At 46.4% G+C, this 21,592-nt stretch overlaps 1 protein-coding gene and 1 pseudogene across 2 annotated transcripts; both read left to right on the top strand.

The window, feature by feature from the left end:
- The first annotated feature begins 3,426 nt into the window (after positions 1–3,426).
- On the top strand, positions 3,427–17,228 carry LOC123135506 (disease resistance RPP8-like protein 3). 2 transcript variants are annotated; one of them, XR_006466052.1, is made up of 11 exons: positions 3,427–3,629; positions 10,905–11,082; positions 11,180–11,459; positions 11,540–11,771; positions 12,427–12,577; positions 12,697–12,876; positions 12,973–13,085; positions 13,184–13,951; positions 14,690–16,092; positions 16,197–16,244; positions 16,987–17,228. XR_006466052.1 is itself a non-coding variant. In XM_044554590.1 (10 exons), the coding sequence occupies exons 2-10, from the start codon at positions 10,963–10,965 to the stop codon at positions 15,695–15,697; spliced, it is 2,757 nt and encodes a 918-aa protein (XP_044410525.1). In that variant the 5' UTR covers positions 3,427–3,629; positions 10,905–10,962; the 3' UTR covers positions 15,698–15,974. The 2 variants fall into 2 exon arrangements, 1 of the variants encoding a protein (XP_044410525.1); XM_044554590.1 differs by lacking the exons at positions 16,197–16,244; positions 16,987–17,228 and having other exon boundaries at positions 14,690–15,591; positions 15,687–15,974.
- LOC123140367 (uncharacterized) lies at positions 6,463–6,601 on the top strand (annotated as a pseudogene).
- Positions 17,229–21,592: the final 4,364 nt, after the last annotated feature.

The following is a 21,592-nucleotide window of genomic DNA, read 5'->3' on the forward strand; positions in this document are numbered from 1 at the left end:
GAAGTTGAGCGCCGGCGGCGTCCCGGTACCACCGGTGCTCGAAGGGGCTACACGGCGGGCCGAGATCGCCCGCATCCGCTCGTTGCTGTCGGAGGCGCAACGGAATAAGCCGAGGTACGCCGTCGACAGCCACGCGCCATGGACGATGTTCTTCGAGCGCCGCCGTGAGGAGCAGATCGCCTCCGCCAACGGCACCATCCTCCGCGGCCGCCTCGACGCCGACGGGCGGCGCGAGTGGTAGGGCGTGCCCGACCGCACCCTCGAGGCCATCCTCAACCACATCAAGACCGGCAACATGCCGTGCCTCGAGTACCCGCCGCGCCCGTCGTTCTCTCGCCGTCGTGGCAGCTCTTGGACGCCGCGGCGAATGGAGCCGGGGACGTCCTCCTCGTCGGGCTCCGGCTCGCTCTCCTCCGGCTCGCCGACGCTCCGCCCCGTCAAGCCGGAGCCGGAGGAGGAGACGCTGGTACGGCGCCGCACCCGCAGCGGCGCCCTCGTCATCAACGAGGGCGTCCGCCCCTCCCCGCACTCCCTCCGCCTAGTCCGGCCGAAGACCAAGCCGGGGCTGCTCCCCGTGAAGCCGGAGCATGCGGAGATGGCCGCCGCCGACGAGGCCGCCCTCAAGTGACCGAGGGAGAACTACGTCCGCGAGAAGGTGCTCCGCCAGCGCCGGGCATACGCGGAGCTCCAGGCCCGGCGTCAGGCCCGCCGGCGCAGCGGACGCGAGGAGGACGGCGTCGTCGACCTCGACAGAGACGAGGAGGACGAGGCCGGTCCGTCCAACCCCGCGCGCGTCGGCGACCCTGGCCAGGGGTCCGGCAGGGACGGCGGCGGCACCGGCAGGGACGGCGGCGGCTCCGGCACCAGGGGCCCACGACGACGACGGCGCCGCTGGGGCGCACGACGACGACGATGACGACGGCGGCGGCGGTGACTACACCCGTTTCTACAAGGTCCTCGGCATGTAGAAGGCGGGTCGCGGCCGCGGCGTAGCAGTACTAGGCGTAGTTTGCATGTTTATTTGGTTTGTATAATTTTTTATGAAATATCGCTGAGTTTGTGCCAGGTCGTGAGTTTGTACAAATTTCTACGAAAGATCGCCGAGTTTGCGCGATTTTGGTGGCGACCTGATGACAACGACTGGAAACGCAATCGTCCCACACGCAAGAAATGCCGGGTCGGTCCCAGGCAACTCTTTTTGGGCGTGTGGGGGGTGGGGGGCGAGTGGCTGGAGATGCTCTTTACTACTTATGTTACTCGCACTACGAGTAGCCTCGGTACAAAAAGTCCACGCAGTCAAGCGAGTTGCCTTTTGCCTACCGGATTGAACATGCAAATGTTGTCGACAGACGGGTCCAGCTTTGACAGCCATCACTACCGAACAGATCTTTGAAAACTTGCAAAATATCCGCGAGCCCGGCAGTCCTTTTCGATCCAGTAGTCCGCTCATAGCAACTCCAACAGGCGACTCAAACGGACGCACGCTTTGTCCGCTTTTTGTCCGTTTGGGTCGGCTAGGCGGACGTGCGCGTCCGCATTTTAAAATGGATCGGCTTGACCGCCCAACGAGGAGGCCGATCCAAATGTGCCGGTGTGGAAAAAAATAAGTTGCACGAAATAAACATAAATAAACATAAAGTGGCCGGTCAAACGCCGGCCAAAGTCCACTTAAATCTAATAAACATTAAATAGAACATTAAAAAAAGTCTGCGCCCGCCTGCTGCCGCCCCGCATGCTGCCTTAGACGTCGTCGGCCTTGCCCTTGCCCTTGCCCACCCGAGCAGGGCCAGCCCACCCGAACGCCGCTTGGTACGCTGCCAGGGCAGCCTCCTCCGGCGTCTGCTGGGGCAGCGGCATTGCGGCAAGCCGCGCGCACTCCTCCTCCTCTTCCTCGAGCCAGAGCGCCTCAGCGTCGCGTTCGAGCATGGCCTCATAGCGCATCTGCTCCTCGTTGTCGGCCTGCTCCTGGCGGAGCCAGTGCTCCTTTCATCGCTCGAGGTGGGTGGCCTCCTCCTCCGGCGTGACGGCGAAGTGGACGGGAGGCGCGCTCACCCACTCGCGGTACTGGCCCGTCCACGAGTAGGCCTCCTCCGGCCAAGTGGGTGGAGGAGGGGAGCGCTTACGCGACGTCTCCGGCTCCGGCTCCGGCTTGGGCTGAATGGGCGGCGACGGTGGAGGCGGCGGCACGAAGAGCAGGGTGTGGACGGAGTCCCCCGCCGCCGACAGAGCAAGGGCTTGCTCTAGCCCATCCCAGTGTGCGTCCTCGTCGATGCGGCTAGCCTCCAGCGCGTGCTGCAGGGCCTCCTCGAGGGCGGCTTGGTACTCCGCCTCTGCCTCCATGTCCTCCAGCTCTACCTCCGGGGGCGGCGGTGGGAACGGCGGCAGGACGGCGGCGACACCCGAGCGCCGTTGCCGCTCGTGTTCGAGGGCGAACCAAGCCTCCCAGTTGGGAGAGTCGGCGGCGTACTCGGGCAACTGACGCTGCTCCGGCGTGAGCAGCGCGCGGCGCCAGCGCACCTCGTCGTCGTGCGCCCGCTGGGTCCGCGGAACCGCCGGCACCGGGATTCGGTTTGGATCCAAATGCGAATGGTGCGGCAGCGTCATGTCGGGGTAGGGGAGGGGCTGCCTGTACTCCCAGTGCCACCGCACTTGGTGCACAGGGATGTGCAGGCGCCGGCGTTCAGGGCGGAAACGTGCCGGCGGTGGAGGGGGAGGGGGAGCACGGGAGGACGAGGCGCCGGGGGTGCCCTTGCCCTTGCCCTTGCCATTGATGCTGCCGAAGAGGCCCATGGCGCGCTCTAGGGTTTGCGGTCGCCGGCGAGGAAGCAAAGGGAGTGGTGGGGGGCCAGATGTGGACGGGAGAAGTGGATGAGTCCGACCCCGCCGCACGCGTGGTTAAAAAAGGACTCGCGCACTGGCTGGCGCGTGGGCCTGCTGTCGGTGGTCATCATAAATAAGACGACCAGTGGCGGTTGGGCGACCGCCAGGTGGGGACGCGGCGGACGGCGAGGAGACTCCCGGCGCGTCCGCGCCGACGCATTTCAGGCGCAATTTTGGGTCGGAAATGGGTCGGCGCGGACGCCAGACGGACACGATTTAAGTTTGGGTAGGCGCGTTAGGCCGCCACTTTTGTGCGCGCCGACCCAAGCGGACGCGGGCGGACGAAATGGGTCGTCCCATTGGAGTTGCTCTCAGTGCCTCTTTTTTCTTTTCATTTGTCTTCTCTCTCACGAATCTTTTCCCATTATAAAATATCTAGTGAAAACCGTCTTTCCCCAATCCTTGTTATCCAGTGAAAAGTTGAACAATTTTTTTGATGTTTTGCAACAGGACTGCAGTTTAAGGAGTGCATCTGTCAAATATTAAGAAAAAACTTAGATAAATTAAAGCTAAATTGTCAACACCATGTGAAGTCGAAAGGGCAGTGTCCAGCTGGTTGATAAGTACTCCCTACTTAATTGCCACCAGAATCTCAAACCAACTGCTGATGCAAGCAGGATGGGAACCTGCTGCCGAACATGCTACTAGTCTATCCTATCCCGTCAACGAGCAAGCCGCGTCGTCTATCTCGCTCTCCGCCCTCTTCCCCGTTTCATCCGCACTTGAGCAGCTCTTCGATCCATCTCCAGGTTTGCCCACACTGGATGCAACTCTTGCTTTAACCATCTTTTCTTTCCTCGATCTGTGCAACTGTACAAATTTCATGAATCTTTAGCTGTGTTTTGCTTGTCAGTCAGTTTGATTAGCGTTACGTTCTGCCTCAAACTCTGTCTCTAGTCTCCTTTTAGCTTCTCTATTTGGATGTCCCATGTGTTGAGATAGATTGCTCGAGTTTTGTGGTCAAAATAACATCAAATCCATCTTCTGTGCTAACTGGTTTGTGCATAAAACACTACGCCCAACTTCATTTTTCAATATTCGCAGAAAAAAGCTTCATCCTTTGAGTACAGTACCTTTTTGTCCTGCAAAAAAAAAGTAGATCCAGCACTCTAGTGGAAAGCAAACATCATAGGGAGAGCAATGGTCATAAATCCACCAATACCAATTAGAGGGGCAATCTGCCCGAAATCAATCCAAGAAACTCTTGGAACTCTGAATCCCAAAACAAATCCATGTCTAAACGGCGGCAATTCTGTACACCACCAGCCTAGATAAGACAAAACGAATGAACTAATAGATATCAAATATGTGCTGTGCTCTTAATCAAGAACAAAAAACGCTTTTCTTAACATGCCTGCAGTTAGAGATAATGGGTTGGTTGTCTATCGATCAAGGATAAGAACTTGTACCTATGAAAATACATGCTCCAAGGTCAACTATTGTTTAATATTGCCCAGTAGCCCCGGCAACCAAACTTCAAAGACACAGTGTCGACAGCTCCAAGTCAACTAATTGTTCAGTATAGCCCACTAGCCAAGTAGCCCGGGCAACCAAACTTCGAAGAAGCACTGTCGACAACTTAATTAAGCTAACTGTTTGATTGGCACTTAATCGTCGCTGCTATTGAACACACTGCCCTGTCGAAAAGAACTGTTTGGTAGCATCTTTTATGACCTAAAGGCTTCCATTAGAAAGTTCAATTCTCATTCCTCTGAAATAGGAGATGAGTAATAGCAGGTTCATAATTGATGGACCTTTTTTCAGCACCGTTCTTGACATTTCGGACCTGAGGAATGCCAGTCTATTGGGCCATCAATTCAACTGACTGAATAGCCTGCCGATTACGAAATTTGAGGAGCTTGATTTGGTTATCTTGAAAACAGAGTGGGAACTAAAATTTCCTTTAGACTCGGTTCATATTTTAGAATGCCTACAGAGCTTTGTCGGACCGTGCGCCAATAATTCTTGACTCTTGGTCAGCAGCCTTGAGGGGTAAACATCGCACTTCCAAATTCTGAATTGGATTGGCTAACGTTTCAAGGTTCTGCAGATATAGTCCCAGGTCACACGGCTGTCAGAGAGATGGAATTATAGAGTATGCTCATTACAACAGTTCATCAGTAGATGGGCTGCCCATGTAACCAGAATGTATAAAACAGAGAAAACTCGCTTTTCTACTATAATTAACGACCTTGGTATAATTGAAGAAAATCGTGATCAGGAGATTGAAAATAAACACTTAATGAGCATATTGCCTGTGCCAGATTACTATATATGTGAGGAAGAAATGAAGTGCTACCAAAGATCAAATGTACACCATTTAGCGAAGGGGATAATAACACTAGTTAACTCCACATGAACATGAATGGATATCGTAGGGAAAAAAAAGGGGATATTTCCCCTTGAAAAGTTGGAGGGGCGTATTGAAGGCATTGCCCCTCTCAGAGCATAGACCACAAAATATTATCAAATTTTATTTGGTAATCTAGGAAAACAAAGATAATTTCCAATTCTCGGCAGCCGAAAATGACTTCCTCACTGTTCCTTCCATGGAGAATGAGCTGAAAACTTTCTACAAACTCCAAAAGACTTTGATGTATGAATCAACTGTTCTGTATTCTCCATGCAGACTTTGCCGTTAAAAGGTGACAGGAATTAAGTGTACTACTTTGTCTTGCTTAATAAAATATTTGAATAGTTTTGATAATTAAGTAAATCAGAATTGGGAAGCAACATGTCTCATCTGGAGCGGAAATGACATCGAAGCCTCATGTTCAAGCTATAGCAACATGTCTAGTTTTCAACTCTTTGAAGTTTTATGCTGTTAAACATAGTACAACAGGCCCATAGGGCGCACCGGCCGAACCTGGCCTAGCTAGATAGATAGGGTCCATCTTGTTGTAACTTCTTATCTCTATCTCTCTAGATCTTCCTTGTCTCTCAAGATGTAATCCCAACAAACCTTGTATGCTTATCAGGGAGATGCCCCTGCCTATATAACATGCAACCGTCGCCTCCAACGAGGTACGACGTTCTCCGCTAGTTTACATGGTAATCAGAGCCTCCTCTATCCATCACATCTAGCAAAAACACCTACCACCAGCCATGTCGTCCTCAAGCTCTGTCCAGATCGCCTCCATGGGGCTGGTCGCCGAGAAGCTCACCCGCACCAACTACGTTCTGTGGCGTGCGCAGGTGACTCCGCAGCTAAGAGGTGCTGGTTACTTCGGCTACGTCGACGGAACGATGCCGGAGCCCGCCCAGTTCATCGTCAAGAAGGACAAGGACGGGAAAGAGGAGACAACACCCAACCCTCTCTATCCGATCTGGTTCAGAGAAGGGCAGCAGGTACTTGGATACTTGCTCAATAACCTCACCAAGGAAGTCCTCGTGCAGGTCACGTCCATAGCCACGCCGCACGAGCTCTGGGCAGCCCTTGCCCACATGTTCTCCTCGCAGTCCAGGGCGCGCGTCAACAACATCAGGGTTGCGCTCTCCACGGCGCAGAAGGGAACGCAGTCGGTGGCTGCCTACTTCGCCCACATGAGGTCCCTTGCAGATGAGCTCGCAGCTGCTGGGAAGCCGATCGATGATGATGAGCTTATCTCCTACATCACCTCCGGCCTTGACATGGAGTATCAACCCCTCATCTCCGCCAACGACGCCCGCACCGAGCCCATCAGCATCGACGACCTCTACGCCCAGATGAGTAACTTTGATCAGCGCCTCGCCCTTTACAGCACGGCAGGATCCGGTGGAGGATTCAAGTCCTCTGCCAACGCGGCGTCCCGCGGCCGTGGTGGAGGCGGCCGACGCAGCGGTGGCTCATCTCGCTACCGTGGGTCGCAGCGCTCCAAGGGCAAGTCTTCGGGCGGCGACGGCAACCCTTCTCCACGCAGCAGCAACGGCGGCGGCGGTCGGCCCTACAACAACAGCAACAAGGGTCGCCGCGGAGGCCGCCCACGCGCTACTCCGGACATCCCGCGCTGCCAAATTTGTGGCAAACCAGGCCACACTGCACGGGACTGCTGGTACCGTTACGAGGAAGATGGAGAATCTTCCCAAGATGAGAAGGTTGCGGGGGCGGCAGAAGGCTCCTACGGTGTCGACACGAACTGGTACGTGGACAGCGGCGCGACAGATCACATCACAGGGGAGTTGGAGAAGGTAACCATGCGCGAGAAGTATCGCGGGCAAGACCAAGTCCATACCGCCAATGGAGAAGGTATGAGCATTAGTCATATTGGTCATTCAGTAATAAAAACTCCCCACAAAAATATTCGTCTCAGAAAATTTTTGCATGTTCCTAGTGCATCCAAAAATCTCCTTTCCGTTCATCGCATTGCCATCGATAACCATGTGTTCCTTGAATTTCATCCGTTTTTCTTTTTGATCAAGGATCAGGTCACGAGGAAAATTCTCTATCGAGGTAGATGTGTTCGAGGGCTCTACCCGTTGATTCCGGAGCTTAGGAGATTGAATAAACAAGCCTATGGTGTCACCAAAGTGTCTTCAACACGATGGCACGATAGATTAGGACATGCATCGTTTTCTTTGATTGAGAAATTGCTTAGAAAGAATAAGCTCCCGTTTGTTGGTGAGCGTAGTTGTGAAACTGTTTGTGACTCATGCCAACGTGCTAAAAGTCACCAGTTAGCTTATCCTATATCTACAAGTGTTTCCACCAAGCCTCTTGAACTCATTTTTTCTGATGTATGGGGTCCCGCGCCTACCTCAGTTGGGCGTCACACCTACTACGTGAGTTTCATTGATGATTTCAGTAAGTACACATGGATATATCTCCTCAAAAAGAAATCTGATGTGTTTCAAATTTTTCACAATTTCCAAGCACTTGTAGAAAGAAAGTTCAACTGCAAAATTCTAGCTATACAATCTGATTGGGGAGGGGAATACAGAAACCTAAACTCCTTTTTTCAACAGATTGGCATATCTCACCACATATCATGTCCTCATGCTCACCAACAAAACGGATCTGCCGAGCGTAAGCATAGGCATATCGTTGAAGTAGGTTTAGCTCTTCTTGCAGCTGCCTCTATGCCACTAAAATTCTGGGATGAAGCCTTTCTCACCGCAGTTCATCTTATAAATATCCTACCTAGTAGAGTTATCAACAATGAAACTCCGGTAGAACGCCTTCTTCACACCAAACCTGACTACAAATCACTTCGAGTATTTGGTTGTGCGTGCTGGCCAAATCTTCGTCCCTACAACAACCGCAAACTTCTATTCCGATCAAAACAGTGTGTTTTTATTGGTTACAGTCCACAACATAAAGGTGTAAAATGCCTTGATTTATCCACAGGTCGTGTCTACATCTCTCGTGATGTCGTATTTGACGAGACTGTTTTCCCTTTTGCACACCTCCACCCAAACGCCGGCACTCTCCTTCAAAAGGAAATCCTTCTTCTTCCATCTCACCTCACCGGCCTTGACAATGGGGATGCTTTTACTACTAATGATCAATTATTGACTAATTCTCCTACTAATGCTGGTGATGAGTTTTGTGATGAAGCAGAAAAAATCGGCGCAGAATATACTGAAGAAATCAGCCAAATTCGTCATTTTATGCCCCCTGCATGCAGCAGCCGCGTCATCGATGCGGATCCGCCTCGGGATCAGGGCGTCTCAGCCGCGGGTTCCGTGCATGACGGGACGGACGAATCCTCCTCGAGCCCCACGCCACGCCACGCCAGCGGTGGCAGCAGCGGCTCCGCGCCGCGACAAGTCGACAGCGCCCCAGCCAATCACGGCGCGCCTGCGCGGGTGGGCCCTGCGCCCGGTCGGTTCGGCACCGAACCGCGTCACTACACGCGGCGTGCGCCTCGGCGGGATCCGGGTGTGGAGTCCCGCGCCGCATCTGCGGGGGCCCACTCATCATTGCTCCATCATGAGCCGGACGCAGCTGCCCCCGCTGCCGCCGGATCTTCTGTGGCGCCATCCTCCCGTACGTCACGCCCGATGGCCGCAGAAGATCCCGCCTCGTCGCACGCGCCTGAGGCCCCCGGCAGGTCTTCTTCGGGATCTGCAGCAGCTCCAGGGGGCGGATCTTCTGTGCCCGCTTTGTCACCATCACGGACCAGACTTCAAAGGGGAGTAATTCAACCCAAAGACTATAAACATATAGCAAAATTTGGTTATGCTTGTAACACACACAGTGCAGACACTGTTCCACGTACTGTTGCAGAAGCTTTGGATGATCTACGGTGGAAGAAAGCCATGGAAGAAGAGTGCATGGCGCTTCACAAAAATAAAACATGGCACTTAGTCTCTGCACATCAAGGCAAAGGTAAAAATGTGATCGACTGTAAATGGGTTTTCAGAGTAAAGAAGAAGTCTGATGGAACCATTGATCGTTACAAAGCTAGGCTAGTAGCAAAAGGATTTAAGCAAAGGTATGGCTTAGACTATGAGGATACATTCAGTCCTGTTGTAAAGGCTGCCACTATTCGCCTTGTTTTGTCTATTGCCATGTCCAGGGGATGGTGTCTCCGCCAGCTAGATGTACAGAACGCGTTTCTCCATGGTGTTCTGGAAGAGGAAGTGTTCATGAAACAACCTCCTGGGTTTGAGGATAAAAGTAAGCCTCTTCACATTTGCAAGCTTGATAAGGCTTTGTATGGATTAAAACAAGCCCCTAGAGCATGGTATTCCAGGTTGAGCTCAAAACTTCAGGCACTTGGTTTTGCTCCTTCCAAGTCTGACACCTCATTATTTATTTATAATAAGTCAAATACCTCTATATTTGTACTTATATATGTTGATGATATCATAGTCACAAGTTCATCAGATGAGGCTGTTACAGGATTATTAAAAGATCTAAATTCTGAATTTGCTCTCAAGGATTTGGGAGACCTGCATTATTTTCTTGGTATTGAAGTAAAAAGAGTAGGAGATGATCTCTATCTTACCCAAGAAAAGTATGCAACTGATCTTGTAGCAAAATCAGGGTTGAAAGGTTGCAAGCCAGCATTAACACCTTTGTCCAGCTCAGAAAAACTGTCCTTGTCAGAGGGAGAACTCTTGAATCAAGAGGATAGCACCAGGTACAGGAGTATGGTTGGTGCATTACAATATTTAACCTTGACTAGGCCTGATATTTCCTTTGCTGTGAACAAAGTTTGTCAGTTCCTTCATGCACCCACTACAGTACACTTGACAGCTGCCAAACGCATTCTTAGATATGTCAAAAATACCTTGAGTACTGGACTAACATTCAGCAAGTCATCGTCAACACTTGTCAGTGCATTTTCTGACTCTGATTGGGCAGGCTGTCTAGATGACAGACGATCAACTGGTGGCTTTGCAGTGTTCTTTGGTCCAAATCTGATTTCTTGGTGTGCTAAAAAGCAAGCTACTGTATCTAGGTCCAGTACAGAAGCAGAATATAAGGCACTAGCAAATGCTACTGCTGAAATTATCTGGGTTCAGTCTCTGCTCAAGGAGCTTGGCATACGTTGTAAACAAGCTCCATGCTTATGGTGTGATAATCTTGGTGCTACATATCTTTCTGCCAATCCAGTTTTCCATGCACGGACAAAACATATCGAAATAGACTTTCACTTTGTCAGAGAAAGAGTTGCTGCCAAGAAGTTGGATGTTCGGTTTATTCACTCTCAAGATCAAGTTGCTGATGGGTTTACTAAAGCCTTGCCTACAAGAAGTTTTGAGGAATTTAAACGTAATCTCAACCTGTCCAAGTTGTGATTATGGGAGGGTGTTAAACATAGTACAACAGGCCCATAGGGCGCACCGGCCGAACCTGGCCTAGCTAGATAGATAGAGTCCATCTTGTTGTAACTTCTTATCTCTATCTCTCTAGATCTTCCTTGTCTCTCAAGATGTAATCCCAACAAACCTTGTATGCTTATCAGGGAGATGCCCCTGCCTATATAACATGCAACCGTCGCCTCCAACGAGGTACGACGTTCTCCGCTAGTTTACATATGCACATGTGGTAATGCTTTTGTATTATCTGAGAAGATTTCTGTGTTTATCTTATATAGTCATATAGATGGGACATCCAAGCTAGTCACTCGTATAAGGATATAGATAAAGAGTACCATGGAGAACATGGGGTTACAACATGTGCGGGTGTTTCCTCTCACGGTGTTAAGAGATATTACAAGTAATTTTTCCGAGGAGCGTGTAATTGGACATGGTGCATCTGGAGTAGTTTATAAGGTATGATTATTACCACTTACGTTTACATATTTTATACGATCACTCTGCATCTCTTTAAGATACATGTGCCATATTAACAAAATACATATATTAACAGGGAGTACTTGATAATGGGGAAGTGATTGCTGTGAAGAAACTTAACAACCCATATCATTCATCCGGGGAGAAACTTGGTAATGGAGAAGCCCAATTTCATAATGAGCTTATGAATCTTATTGGGGTCCAACATCAAAATATTATACGGTTAGTTGGCTACTGCTATGAAATTCAGAATATAGTTACTGAGTATGACGGAAAACGTGTACTCGCTTCGGTGGAAGAAAGAGTTCTCTGCTTAGAATACATGCCGTGTGGAAGCCTCAAGGATCACATTTCTGGTATATTTAACGGTGCTCTACCTCATTAGGCTACATTGTTTCATATTTATTATCAATATGCACTCTGTCTACTTCTACAGATGAATCATGCGGACTTCAATGGCATGAACGTTACACCATAATTAAAGGAATTTGTGAAGGTTTAAAGTACCTTCATACTGGATCTGGAAATCCAATTTACCATCTGGACTTGAAACCCGAAAATATATTGCTCGACATGAACAAGATACCAAAAATTGGAGATTTTGGTATATCAAGACTCCCTGCAGGTTCAATGCAAACCTTTGTCACACAAAAAATTTCAGGAACACTGTAAGTTCACACATAACTTACCTCATGAGAAATGTTGTTGGCCTCATCTAGAAATGTAGTACCCAATGAAAAAGATTTGTGCACCTCTAATTTTCTGAATAGTTTTGGTAGAGAGAAGGCTTACCTTTTCAATATTTCATGACTGTTACTCATGAAAACAATGTCACCCGAGTCATTTTTTCATATGGTTCCATATGATGAATTTTCGTATTAGTTGTGTTTTTATTATATTTTTGAACGAAAAGAGATATAGTGCAGTATCACATTTTGACCATAAAGACAAAAGAGACTGAGAAAACCTACCACAGGTCATGGCTAATTAGTATAGGTGGCTGTATCTTCGTTTGCCAGCGATTGGTCCTTGGTTGGTCATCCTATCTTTCTCAGCAAAATAGATTATGTAGATTTTTTGTTCAGTGGTAGGAAACAAATGCAGCCTTTGGATGGCGAGGAGCATGTAGTGATTTTTTCAATCTTAAACCTCTTTCATTCCCTTCTTAAAAGCGTTGTGTGAATATGTGTGTGTAGTGTGAGTTGTGTACCTGTGTGTATTATACTCGGTGTTCCTAAAAATGTTTAACTAGCCTATTATACTTCTGTACTGGTGGAGTAATCCATTTCCAATAAATAATTGTGTTTGATATCATGCAAGCAGTGGATACATGCCACCAGAATACCTCTTTAAGAAGCAAATCTCACCGAAGTTTGACATATTCAGCTTGGGTGTTATAATGATACACTTAATAGCTGCGCAAGAGGGAAACCAGGATTGTCCATATATGCCTTCTGAGAAATTCATTGAGCGTGTAAGTGAAAATGTTCTATAATGAAGAGCAAGATCCTTTTTTAATTTTAGAGAATATCATGCTGTGTGTTACATCTGTGAGTGGATGCCACATTTTGGCATCGTGTTCCAACTTTGCAGGTACATAGAAACTGGAAAAAACGGGTGCAGGCAACAGAATCATCACATATATTAGAGCAAGTTAGGACATGCACCGAAATAGCGTTAAGGTGTGTGGAGTTCCAGCGAGAGAAAAGGCCTAATATAACTGAGATTGTTGATGAACTGAATAAGATTGATGTTGACAAATGTTCGGATAAGGTATTCTATAAATTGCCACACTGCTTGCTTACTGCTCCATTGCAAGTTCTCACCTGCAACAACATGACCCTTTTTTTGTGCCTTTGCTCGTTGAAGAACATGGAAGAAGAGGAGCACACAACTCTGGAAAATAAACCTGAGATCGAAATGGAAAAGAAAGAGAGGTCAGAACATTCGGAGGAAAAGATGAACGGGCTAGTCGATAGCAGGTACTGACTTTCGTCTTCCTCAAATGACAATGATGGCAATATGGGACATGTTCGTCCTCTCTCCTGACCAAATCCGGCCATATCTTCAATCTTAACAGATACGCGAGAGCCATGAGCTCCCTGTCCGAGTTCCCCAAGCTGCTGCTTCAGTTCCTCGGCAATGATTACAACATCCATGCAGATGGCAAGGAAGACCTACAGTACCTCTACATGGAGCTAGAGTTCGTCCAAGCTGCCCTCCTGGATGTGGCTGACATGCCACAGGCTCAGGTGCATGATGTGTTTAAGCTCTGGGCCGAAACACTAAGGAGCGTCACATATGAGATGGAAGATATTTTTGATTCCATGGTGTTGCGCTTCCATGGGTTCGGGCAAGGCTTGGATCTTCATGAGATCGGGCAAAGGATCAACAATGTCATTGCAAAGGTCCAAGAAATGAACGACATAAGTCCTAGCTACAATCTCAAAAATTTTGCTGACCGAATTGCCACATCTACCGCTGACCCTCGCTTATCGGCTCTAAACAAAGATCTGAAAGAGATGGTTGGCATTGAAGTTTCAACGGACGAGGTAATAAGGAAGCTGGCACATGCCATCAATGGTGTTTCGAAGCAGCTAAATATAGTCTCCATTGTTGGAATGGCAGGAATGGGCAAGACAACTCTTGCCAGGGCAGTGTACCAAAGGGTTCAAGAGCAATTTGATTGCACTGCTTTTGTTTCTGTATCACTGCATCCCAACATTAAGAAAGTTCTCATGGAAATTCTTTATCAAATTGACAAGGAAAAATATAATGACGCCAATACAGCACAATTTGAAGGAAGGCTGCCCATAGAAGAACTCCGGGTACTACTTGCGAACAAGAGGTACGCACCATGTTTGCCACCCACCGTTATGTTCAAGAGTACACCAGATATTTCTAAGGGAATGTCCATAGCTCAATGACTTAGAAATATATTGTTGTCGGTTAACATTGAAGGCTATCTGATTAAGATATTCTCTGCACTTTTGTAGTTACATGAGTCTCATGTTTAAAATATTACCTAATGTGTGGATAGCATGCACAATCCACCTGGAGACATAACCGGTAGTAGTTCCCATCAAGCAATAGTGGTGTAATATGTCCTCCCTTGCACAGAATAGCATTGGGTAATGAAAGATGAGAAGAGGGTTCGGCCGGGCTTTTCTAGTTGGTCGGAATTGACTACTAACAGACCAGGCCATGACATGTAATTTACAAGCCTGTCGCTGATAGAATGTCACCAATGAAATGCCTAATTTGGCTTCTTAGTGTTTTTTATTGTCATAGAATGTCACCAATGAAATGCCTAATTTGGCTTCTTAGTGTTTTTTATTGTTAAATACTAGATCATTGGATAGATTCATTGCTGATGTGTTTCTCTAGTCGTGAAAAAGTAGAGTGCATGTATACATATCCAAAAATAAGCCAATGGAAAGATTGATCTAAGGCTGTGTACACAATGTGTTGCATTTTCTCCTTGTAGGCTTTTAGATTCCTTATTGACGTGTACCAGTTTTCTTTTACATGGATACTGTAGGTAGATGTACTAATTCATGACTCTTCTGTTGCCATGGTGATATAGGTACTTCATCGTTATAGATGATATATGGGATGTACAATCATGGGAAATAATCAAATCTGTTCTAATAGACATGAGAAATGGAAGTAATGTAGTCACAACAACTCGACTTTTTGAAGTTGCTGAAAAGGCAGGTGACGTTTACAAGCTAAAAGCAATTTCTCATCGGCACTCCAAAGAACTATTCAATACAAGATTATTTGGTGCAAAAGGAAAAGGCCCTGAGATCCCTGAAGAACTTTTACAGAAATGTGGTGGTGTGCCATTAGCAATAATTACAATGGCTAGTTTGTTGGCTAATAAACCAAGAGATGATTGGTCGAAGGTGTACAACCAAATTGGTTTTGGCTATGGAGGCAATGAAGATGTGGGCCACATGAGAAAGACACTACTTCTTAGCTACTACAATCTGCCTTCTCATCTCAAGCCTTGCTTATTGCATCTTAACAATTTTCCAGCAGATTATTCAATCAGGAAAGAAACCTTGATTTGGATGTGGGTTGCCGAAGGTTTTGTGCATGGAAAACTAGGAATAGGGTTATTTAAGCTCGGAGAGGGATATTTCAATGAGCTCATCAATAGAAGCTTGATCATACCGGTCGAGGACTCGTCGCGTTGCATCAATCTGGCACGAAGTCAGGTGCCAGATTGGATAGGGAACCTGACATCCCTAGAAGAACTAAGGCTGGACAACGTTGGCACATCCGTAAACTTCGTGATAGAGCTGGGAAAGCTGAAAGAGCTCAGGGAGCTCGACATTTGGATACAAGAGCTCGACGAGATCTCGAATGAAGCATTGGTGAAGTCCCTCGGTGGTCTAGTTAACATGGAAGTCCTACGAGTGATGAGTAGTTGGCAGGGTGAGGAGGCCAGCTGGGACAACTATGTGCCGCCAATACAACTCCGTGAGTTCCACCTAACTATCGCTTTCCCTGGACTGCCAAAGTGGATTAATGCCTCCTCTGTTCCGAATCTCTCACACCTGTCTATGGATGTGAAGGCTATGAATGAGCAGGATATGGATATCATTGGGTATTTACCAGAGCTCATTGGTCTCGAGCTGCTGCTCCCGCCGGATGTCTTCCTTAGCATCAAGGGCGACGGTTTGTTCCCCAAGTTGAGGTGCTTTGACACGCCCGCACCATTCAGATTCCTACCAGGAGCTATGCCGGCCCTGGAACTCCTTCACTTCAAAGTCGACGTCCGTGCTTTGAAGCGTGTCGGCTTCGCCTTGGACGACTTCGCTACCTTGAAGAATCTACTTCGGCTTCGGAGTGTGGAAGTTGAAATTGACTCTAGGGGTGCCCGTCCAGTGCACGCGACAGGGGTTGAGGAAGCCGTGAAGCGGACAGTAGACAATCATCCCAACAATCCGACCGCTAGTATCAGGAGAACCTGATACATAGGTACTTACTGGCTATGCTCATTTAATAATATGCGCAACCTGATAGATAGGCTTATATCTCAATTAATTCATCTACTCAATCATCATTATTTCTTTCATTCACAGTAAACTGGCTCCTGTGATGGACCCAATTCAGAGCAGACATAAGAAGAGGTACCACTCATTATTATCGTCTCTCGAAGATTAATCGCTATGTACACTATTTTTCTAAGAGAAAGGCTAGTTTTTCATTTTACGAGCTAGCTGTAGTACTTGTGTTTCTCTTTACCTCAGCCAGACATAGCACGCAATACCAACTCACTTCCTGTCAAAAAGTTTATTATCATGTCTGTTTTCTTTTGCAACCATATGCATCATGCTTACATTTCTTATGCCCTTATCTTCTTCTTTTTTTGATAAAAAGGTAGGCCGCGGCCTACATTATATATTAATATGCCCTTATCTTATAGATTCACATCATATATTGAAGACTTATGTAACCATGCCACTACCAGCAACTGCCGGCATGTGGCTCGGTCGGGGCCTCCGGCTTTAGATGTTAGGCTTAGGTGAGAGGTTTGGATATGTGGCCCAGCTTGCACCCCTTCATCTTATGGATAGGAGTAGCGGCAGATGTTGCCAAGATGGTGGGCATATTGTTGTTCTACTTTGTAAGGTCTTCGGAAATAATCAATAAAATGGCTGCATGCATCTTCTAGATGCAGAGGCCGAGGGTCATCCTCCTTTTCTAAAAAAAACAGCAACTGCAAGAGACGTTTGCTTATGTAGTGAAGTGGAAGTTCCACTTAAAACACTAAGTTTGATGTTCAAGGTTGCATATTCAGTGTGTGTTTTGCTAAGAATTCTTCTTTTCTCTCTCTCTCAACTTTTCTGATTTATTAGTTTTTCATTTCAGGCCCCTAACCTTGAACCATCTCCTATATATGGATCTGTCACTTGATTTGTATGAGTGTTGGCTACCTAGCGGCTGTCGATTTCTTGTTTCGGGACTGTCCTAAAAGTTAGATGGATTGAGTTACTGTGTGTCAGCTATATGACCCCGTTTGGGAGCTATGTATATATTCTTTTACATGTAAATATGTTGTATAACACTTCTGCTTCGGTACACCCCCTAAACACAAAGACGGCTCAAATTAATCGATACCTCTTCATAAGTAAGGGCATGATAGTCATAATTTATTTGACAAACACATATACACTGTACAAGAACGGACGTGCACACCCTGCCGCGGGCTGGCCCATTCAGCCTTCTTTTTTTATGAAACCGCAAAAGATCGTGCGTCCTGCAGGATTCGAACCTAGGTCCACCAGAAATTAGCACACCCGCACTAACCAACTCGGCAACGGGAGATCCCACGTTGTTTATATTTTTGAATGATTAAAATAGGACACTGGAAAAGCGGAACATTTTCTGTTTGGTATTTTCTTTTTGTTTTTTGTTTCTTAAATGCGTGAAGTTTTTATAATTAGTGATTTCTTTTTTCGAAAATGACGACAAAATTTCAAATTCTTGAATTTTTCTTCCAAATCAGTGAACTTTTTTCCCTAAAATTGATCAGTTCTCTTCTCAAATTCATGAACTATTTCGCAAATTGGCGATTTGTTTTTGAAAATTGTTGAACTTTTTTATAAAATTGACGAACTTTGTTTCTAAATCAATGTTTTTTTTTCAAATTTGTGATTTTTTTCCCAAATCAATGAACTTTCCTTCAAAATCGATAAACTTATTTTGATTTTTTGATGAACTTTTTTCAAAATCAATAAAAGAAAAGAAAACAAAATAATATAAAAACCCATGTAAAAACCGAAGAAAAAACCAGCCCGGTTGAAAAGGAAAACCAGAGTCTTTTTTCAATGTTATATTTGATGCACTACAAAAGATGGAAAAAGAAAAACTTAGACCATGATCAATAGAGGTGTTCGAGTAGGCGAGATGGCTCCATATAAGAGCACGTCGTTTCCCGACATGCTTGAAATGGCCCATATTTTTTTGATGCCTTGTATGACCAATTCAAGGCACCATGCCAAGTTGTTTTGCTTTTCCGCAAGTTTTGCATTTTTCAGAGTTTTCTCGGTCAAAAACGCCCGATAAATGGGTGGACGTGTCACAACTTGCATATTGTGTCAGAAATCGTTCAAACATGGCATGGATGACTACCATGGTCATGCCCACCAGGTTGAAAAGGTTGCGTTCATTTTAGAATGTCCAAAAGTAGACCATGTTTAATGAAGGATGTTCGGGTTGGCTAGAAGACTCTACCAGAGGGTACATTGTTTCTCAACATCCTTCAAATGGCCTAATTTTTCCCACCTCCTTCTATGATTAAATCAAGGCACCATGTCAAGCTGTTTAAGTTTGCGATAATTCTTGTATTTTTTATAGTTTTCTCGGTGAAAACTGGCTTATAAATGGCCGAACGTGACACAACATGCATATATTGTGGGAAATTCATTCAAACATGGATGCCTACCATGGGCATGCCCGCCTACTGGAAAAGGTTGGGGTCATTTCATGCATGTCCAAAAATATATCATGTTCAACAGAGAGTGTTCAGGTAAGCGAGAAGGGTCCATTTGAGGGCATGTTTTTGCGGCATCCATTAACTCACCCTAAATCTTTTCATGATCTTATATGATCGATTAAACGCACCATGCCAAGTTGTTTTGGTTTTCCACAAATTTAATCTTTTCTGGACTTCTCTCGTTTAAAAAAGGCAGCTAAATGATAGGACGTGTCGCAACTTGCATATTTTGTCGGAAATCGTTCAAACCTGGCATGGATCCTTACCACGGGCATGCCCCCTGCCTGCAAAAGTTTGGGTCATTTAATTTTTTTCAAAACTAGACCATGTTCAATGGAGGGTGCACCCGGATGGGCATGCCCATGGTAGGCAACCATGCTAGGTTTAACAATTTCCGACACCATATGTAAGTTGCGACATGTTCGACCATTTATCGGTCTTCTTTTACTAAGAAAACTCCAGAAAATGCAAAACTTGTCAAAAACCAAATCAACTTGGCATGGTGCCCTGAATTGCTCATAAAGGGCCATGGGAAAAATTAGGTCCATTACTTCTTCTTTTTTGCTGGGAAAATTGGGGCCATTTCAAAGATATTGAAAAATAATGTGCTCTCAGAAGAACCATTCTGACCTTACCGAATAATCTCCGTTAAACATGGTGTTTTTTGGACATCCTTGAAATGACCCCAACTAATAAATACAAAGGGATAAAATTGAAAATTGTAAGTATTTTTTAAAAGCATTTAATAAAAAATAGAAAAAATAATTTGGAACCATTAGTTTAAAAAGTTAGTTAAAACATGTATTTTGGTATTAAAAAGAGAGAAAACTGAATTAGTAAAATAAGAAATGAAATGAAAAAGATAGAAAAGAAAAAAGAACGCTTAGGCCTTGGCCTAACTAGGCGACGACATTGCTCTCGTCGGGCGCGTGTGGGCCCGGTTCAAGAGCTCACAGATTTGAAAAAAGTTCATCAATTTTTTTACAAAATATTCATGGATCTGAAAATTTTCAAAAAAAGTTCACTAAGGAAATTTGCCAAAAGGTTTTCTCGGTTTTGGGAACCTTGGCTTCCCAGCCATTTTTTCTGGCTTTGGGACATTCTCGAAGGTCGTGAACCGTGTTTTTTCTTTTTCTTCTTTTATATTCTCTCTTGTTCATTTTTTGTCTTCTTTGACTTTTCGTTTATTCTGTTTATTGTTTCTATTTCTCATAAATTAAAAAAATCAGAATTCAATTTTTTTTCATATTCTTCTGGAATTCCAAATTTGTTACTGTTTTTTTTAATGTACATGTTTAAAATTTTCTTATTTTATAAAAAAACTGTTTGTGTTTTGAAATTCTGAGCAAGTTTGAAAGGCATGAACATTTTTTTGAAATTTATGCACAATTTTAAAAAACAAATATTAGTCTTTTATGAACAAAATAGGAAAACTAGAAACCGTAACGAAAACCGTGCAAAAAAACATAAACCAAAGAGTGAAGGTGCTGTGTTTTCTTTTCTTGGCATTGTGTCTCTCGAACAAGAAGAGGAAAACAAGGTTAGTAAGCATATCAGATGTGCTAGCCCAGATGGTTTGTGTGGTTACATGTAGTGCGTGAGTGCTGTAGTTCGAATCCAGCCGATGACATCCATTTTCTGATGATTAAAACTAAAAAAGCTAAATGGAGCCAATGACATCCATTTTTTGATGATTAAAACTAAAAAAGCTAAATGGGCTGAGTCGCCGGGTATTATACGAACCTACAACGTATACGTAGAAAAGTAAGTACAATTTGTGAAAAGTCCATACTACCCTTTATACGTTTTGTGAGGGGGCGTGTACCGAAGCATTGCTCGTTGTATAATAGTTTACATGTGTGCTTAGCCGCACACAGAAAAATGCCGTCTTATCAAAGCACGCCCGTAATCAGTTTGGGAGAAAAAGACCACCAGCGAGTGTGCTGTAGCACGAACAGGTCCAACACTGATAGCTTGCTCAGCTTCCATATCCTACCTGGCCGTTGCGGCTGGGACTGACTGTGTTATCAGCGCACAGCTCGTTCGGGGATCCCGCTGGAGTGTGTACGACAGTACCTGAGCTTCGTCAGTATCGTCCCGTGGCGGCTTAGCACGTCTTTGTTCCTGAACACACCAGGAGCAGATTGCGCAACACATCAGGCTCATGCAACTCCGGACTTCTCACCGAGCTCGGTGGGCACAACGTCAGTGAAGCTGTTGCTGCCGAGGATGAGGAAAACGATGCTCTGGCAGCAACGGCGGTGACAAGAGGAGAGCACACAATGTTGTGGCATGGTGGAGATCCCTTGGGGGAGCAGAGCATAGTAGTGACCTGCGAGGTCGTTCGGGGATCCCGCTGGAGTGTGTACGACAGTACCTGAGCTTCGTCAGTATCGTCCCGTGGCGGCTTAGCACGTCTTTGTTCCTGAACACACCAGGAGCAGATTGCGCAACACATCAGGCTCATGCAACTCCGGACTTCTCACCGAGCTCGGTGGGCACAACGTCAGTGAAGCTGTTGCTGCCGAGGATGAGGAAAACGATGCTCTGGCAGCAACGGCGGTGACAAGAGGAGAGCACACAATGTTGTGGCATGGTGGAGATCCCTTGGGGGAGCAGAGCATAGTAGTGACCTGCGAGGTCGTTCGGGGATCCCGCTGGAGTGTGTACGACAGTACCTGAGCTTCGTCAGTATCGTCCCGTGGCGGCTTAGCACGTCTTTGTTCCTGAACACACCAGGAGCAGATTGCGCAACACATCAGGCTCATGCAACTCCGGACTTCTCACCGAGCTCGGTGGGCACAACGTCAGTGAAGCTGTTGCTGCCGAGGATGAGGAAAACGATGCTCTGGCAGCAACGGCGGTGACAAGAGGAGAGCACACAATGTTGTGGCATGGTGGAGATCCCTTGGGGGAGCAGAGCATAGTAGTGACCTGCGAGGTCGTTCGGGGATCCCGCTGGAGTGTGTACGACAGTAC

This window comes from Triticum aestivum, chromosome 6B (genome assembly GCF_018294505.1).
Source record: "Triticum aestivum cultivar Chinese Spring chromosome 6B, IWGSC CS RefSeq v2.1, whole genome shotgun sequence".
Lineage (NCBI taxonomy): Eukaryota > Viridiplantae > Streptophyta > Magnoliopsida > Poales > Poaceae > Triticum > Triticum aestivum.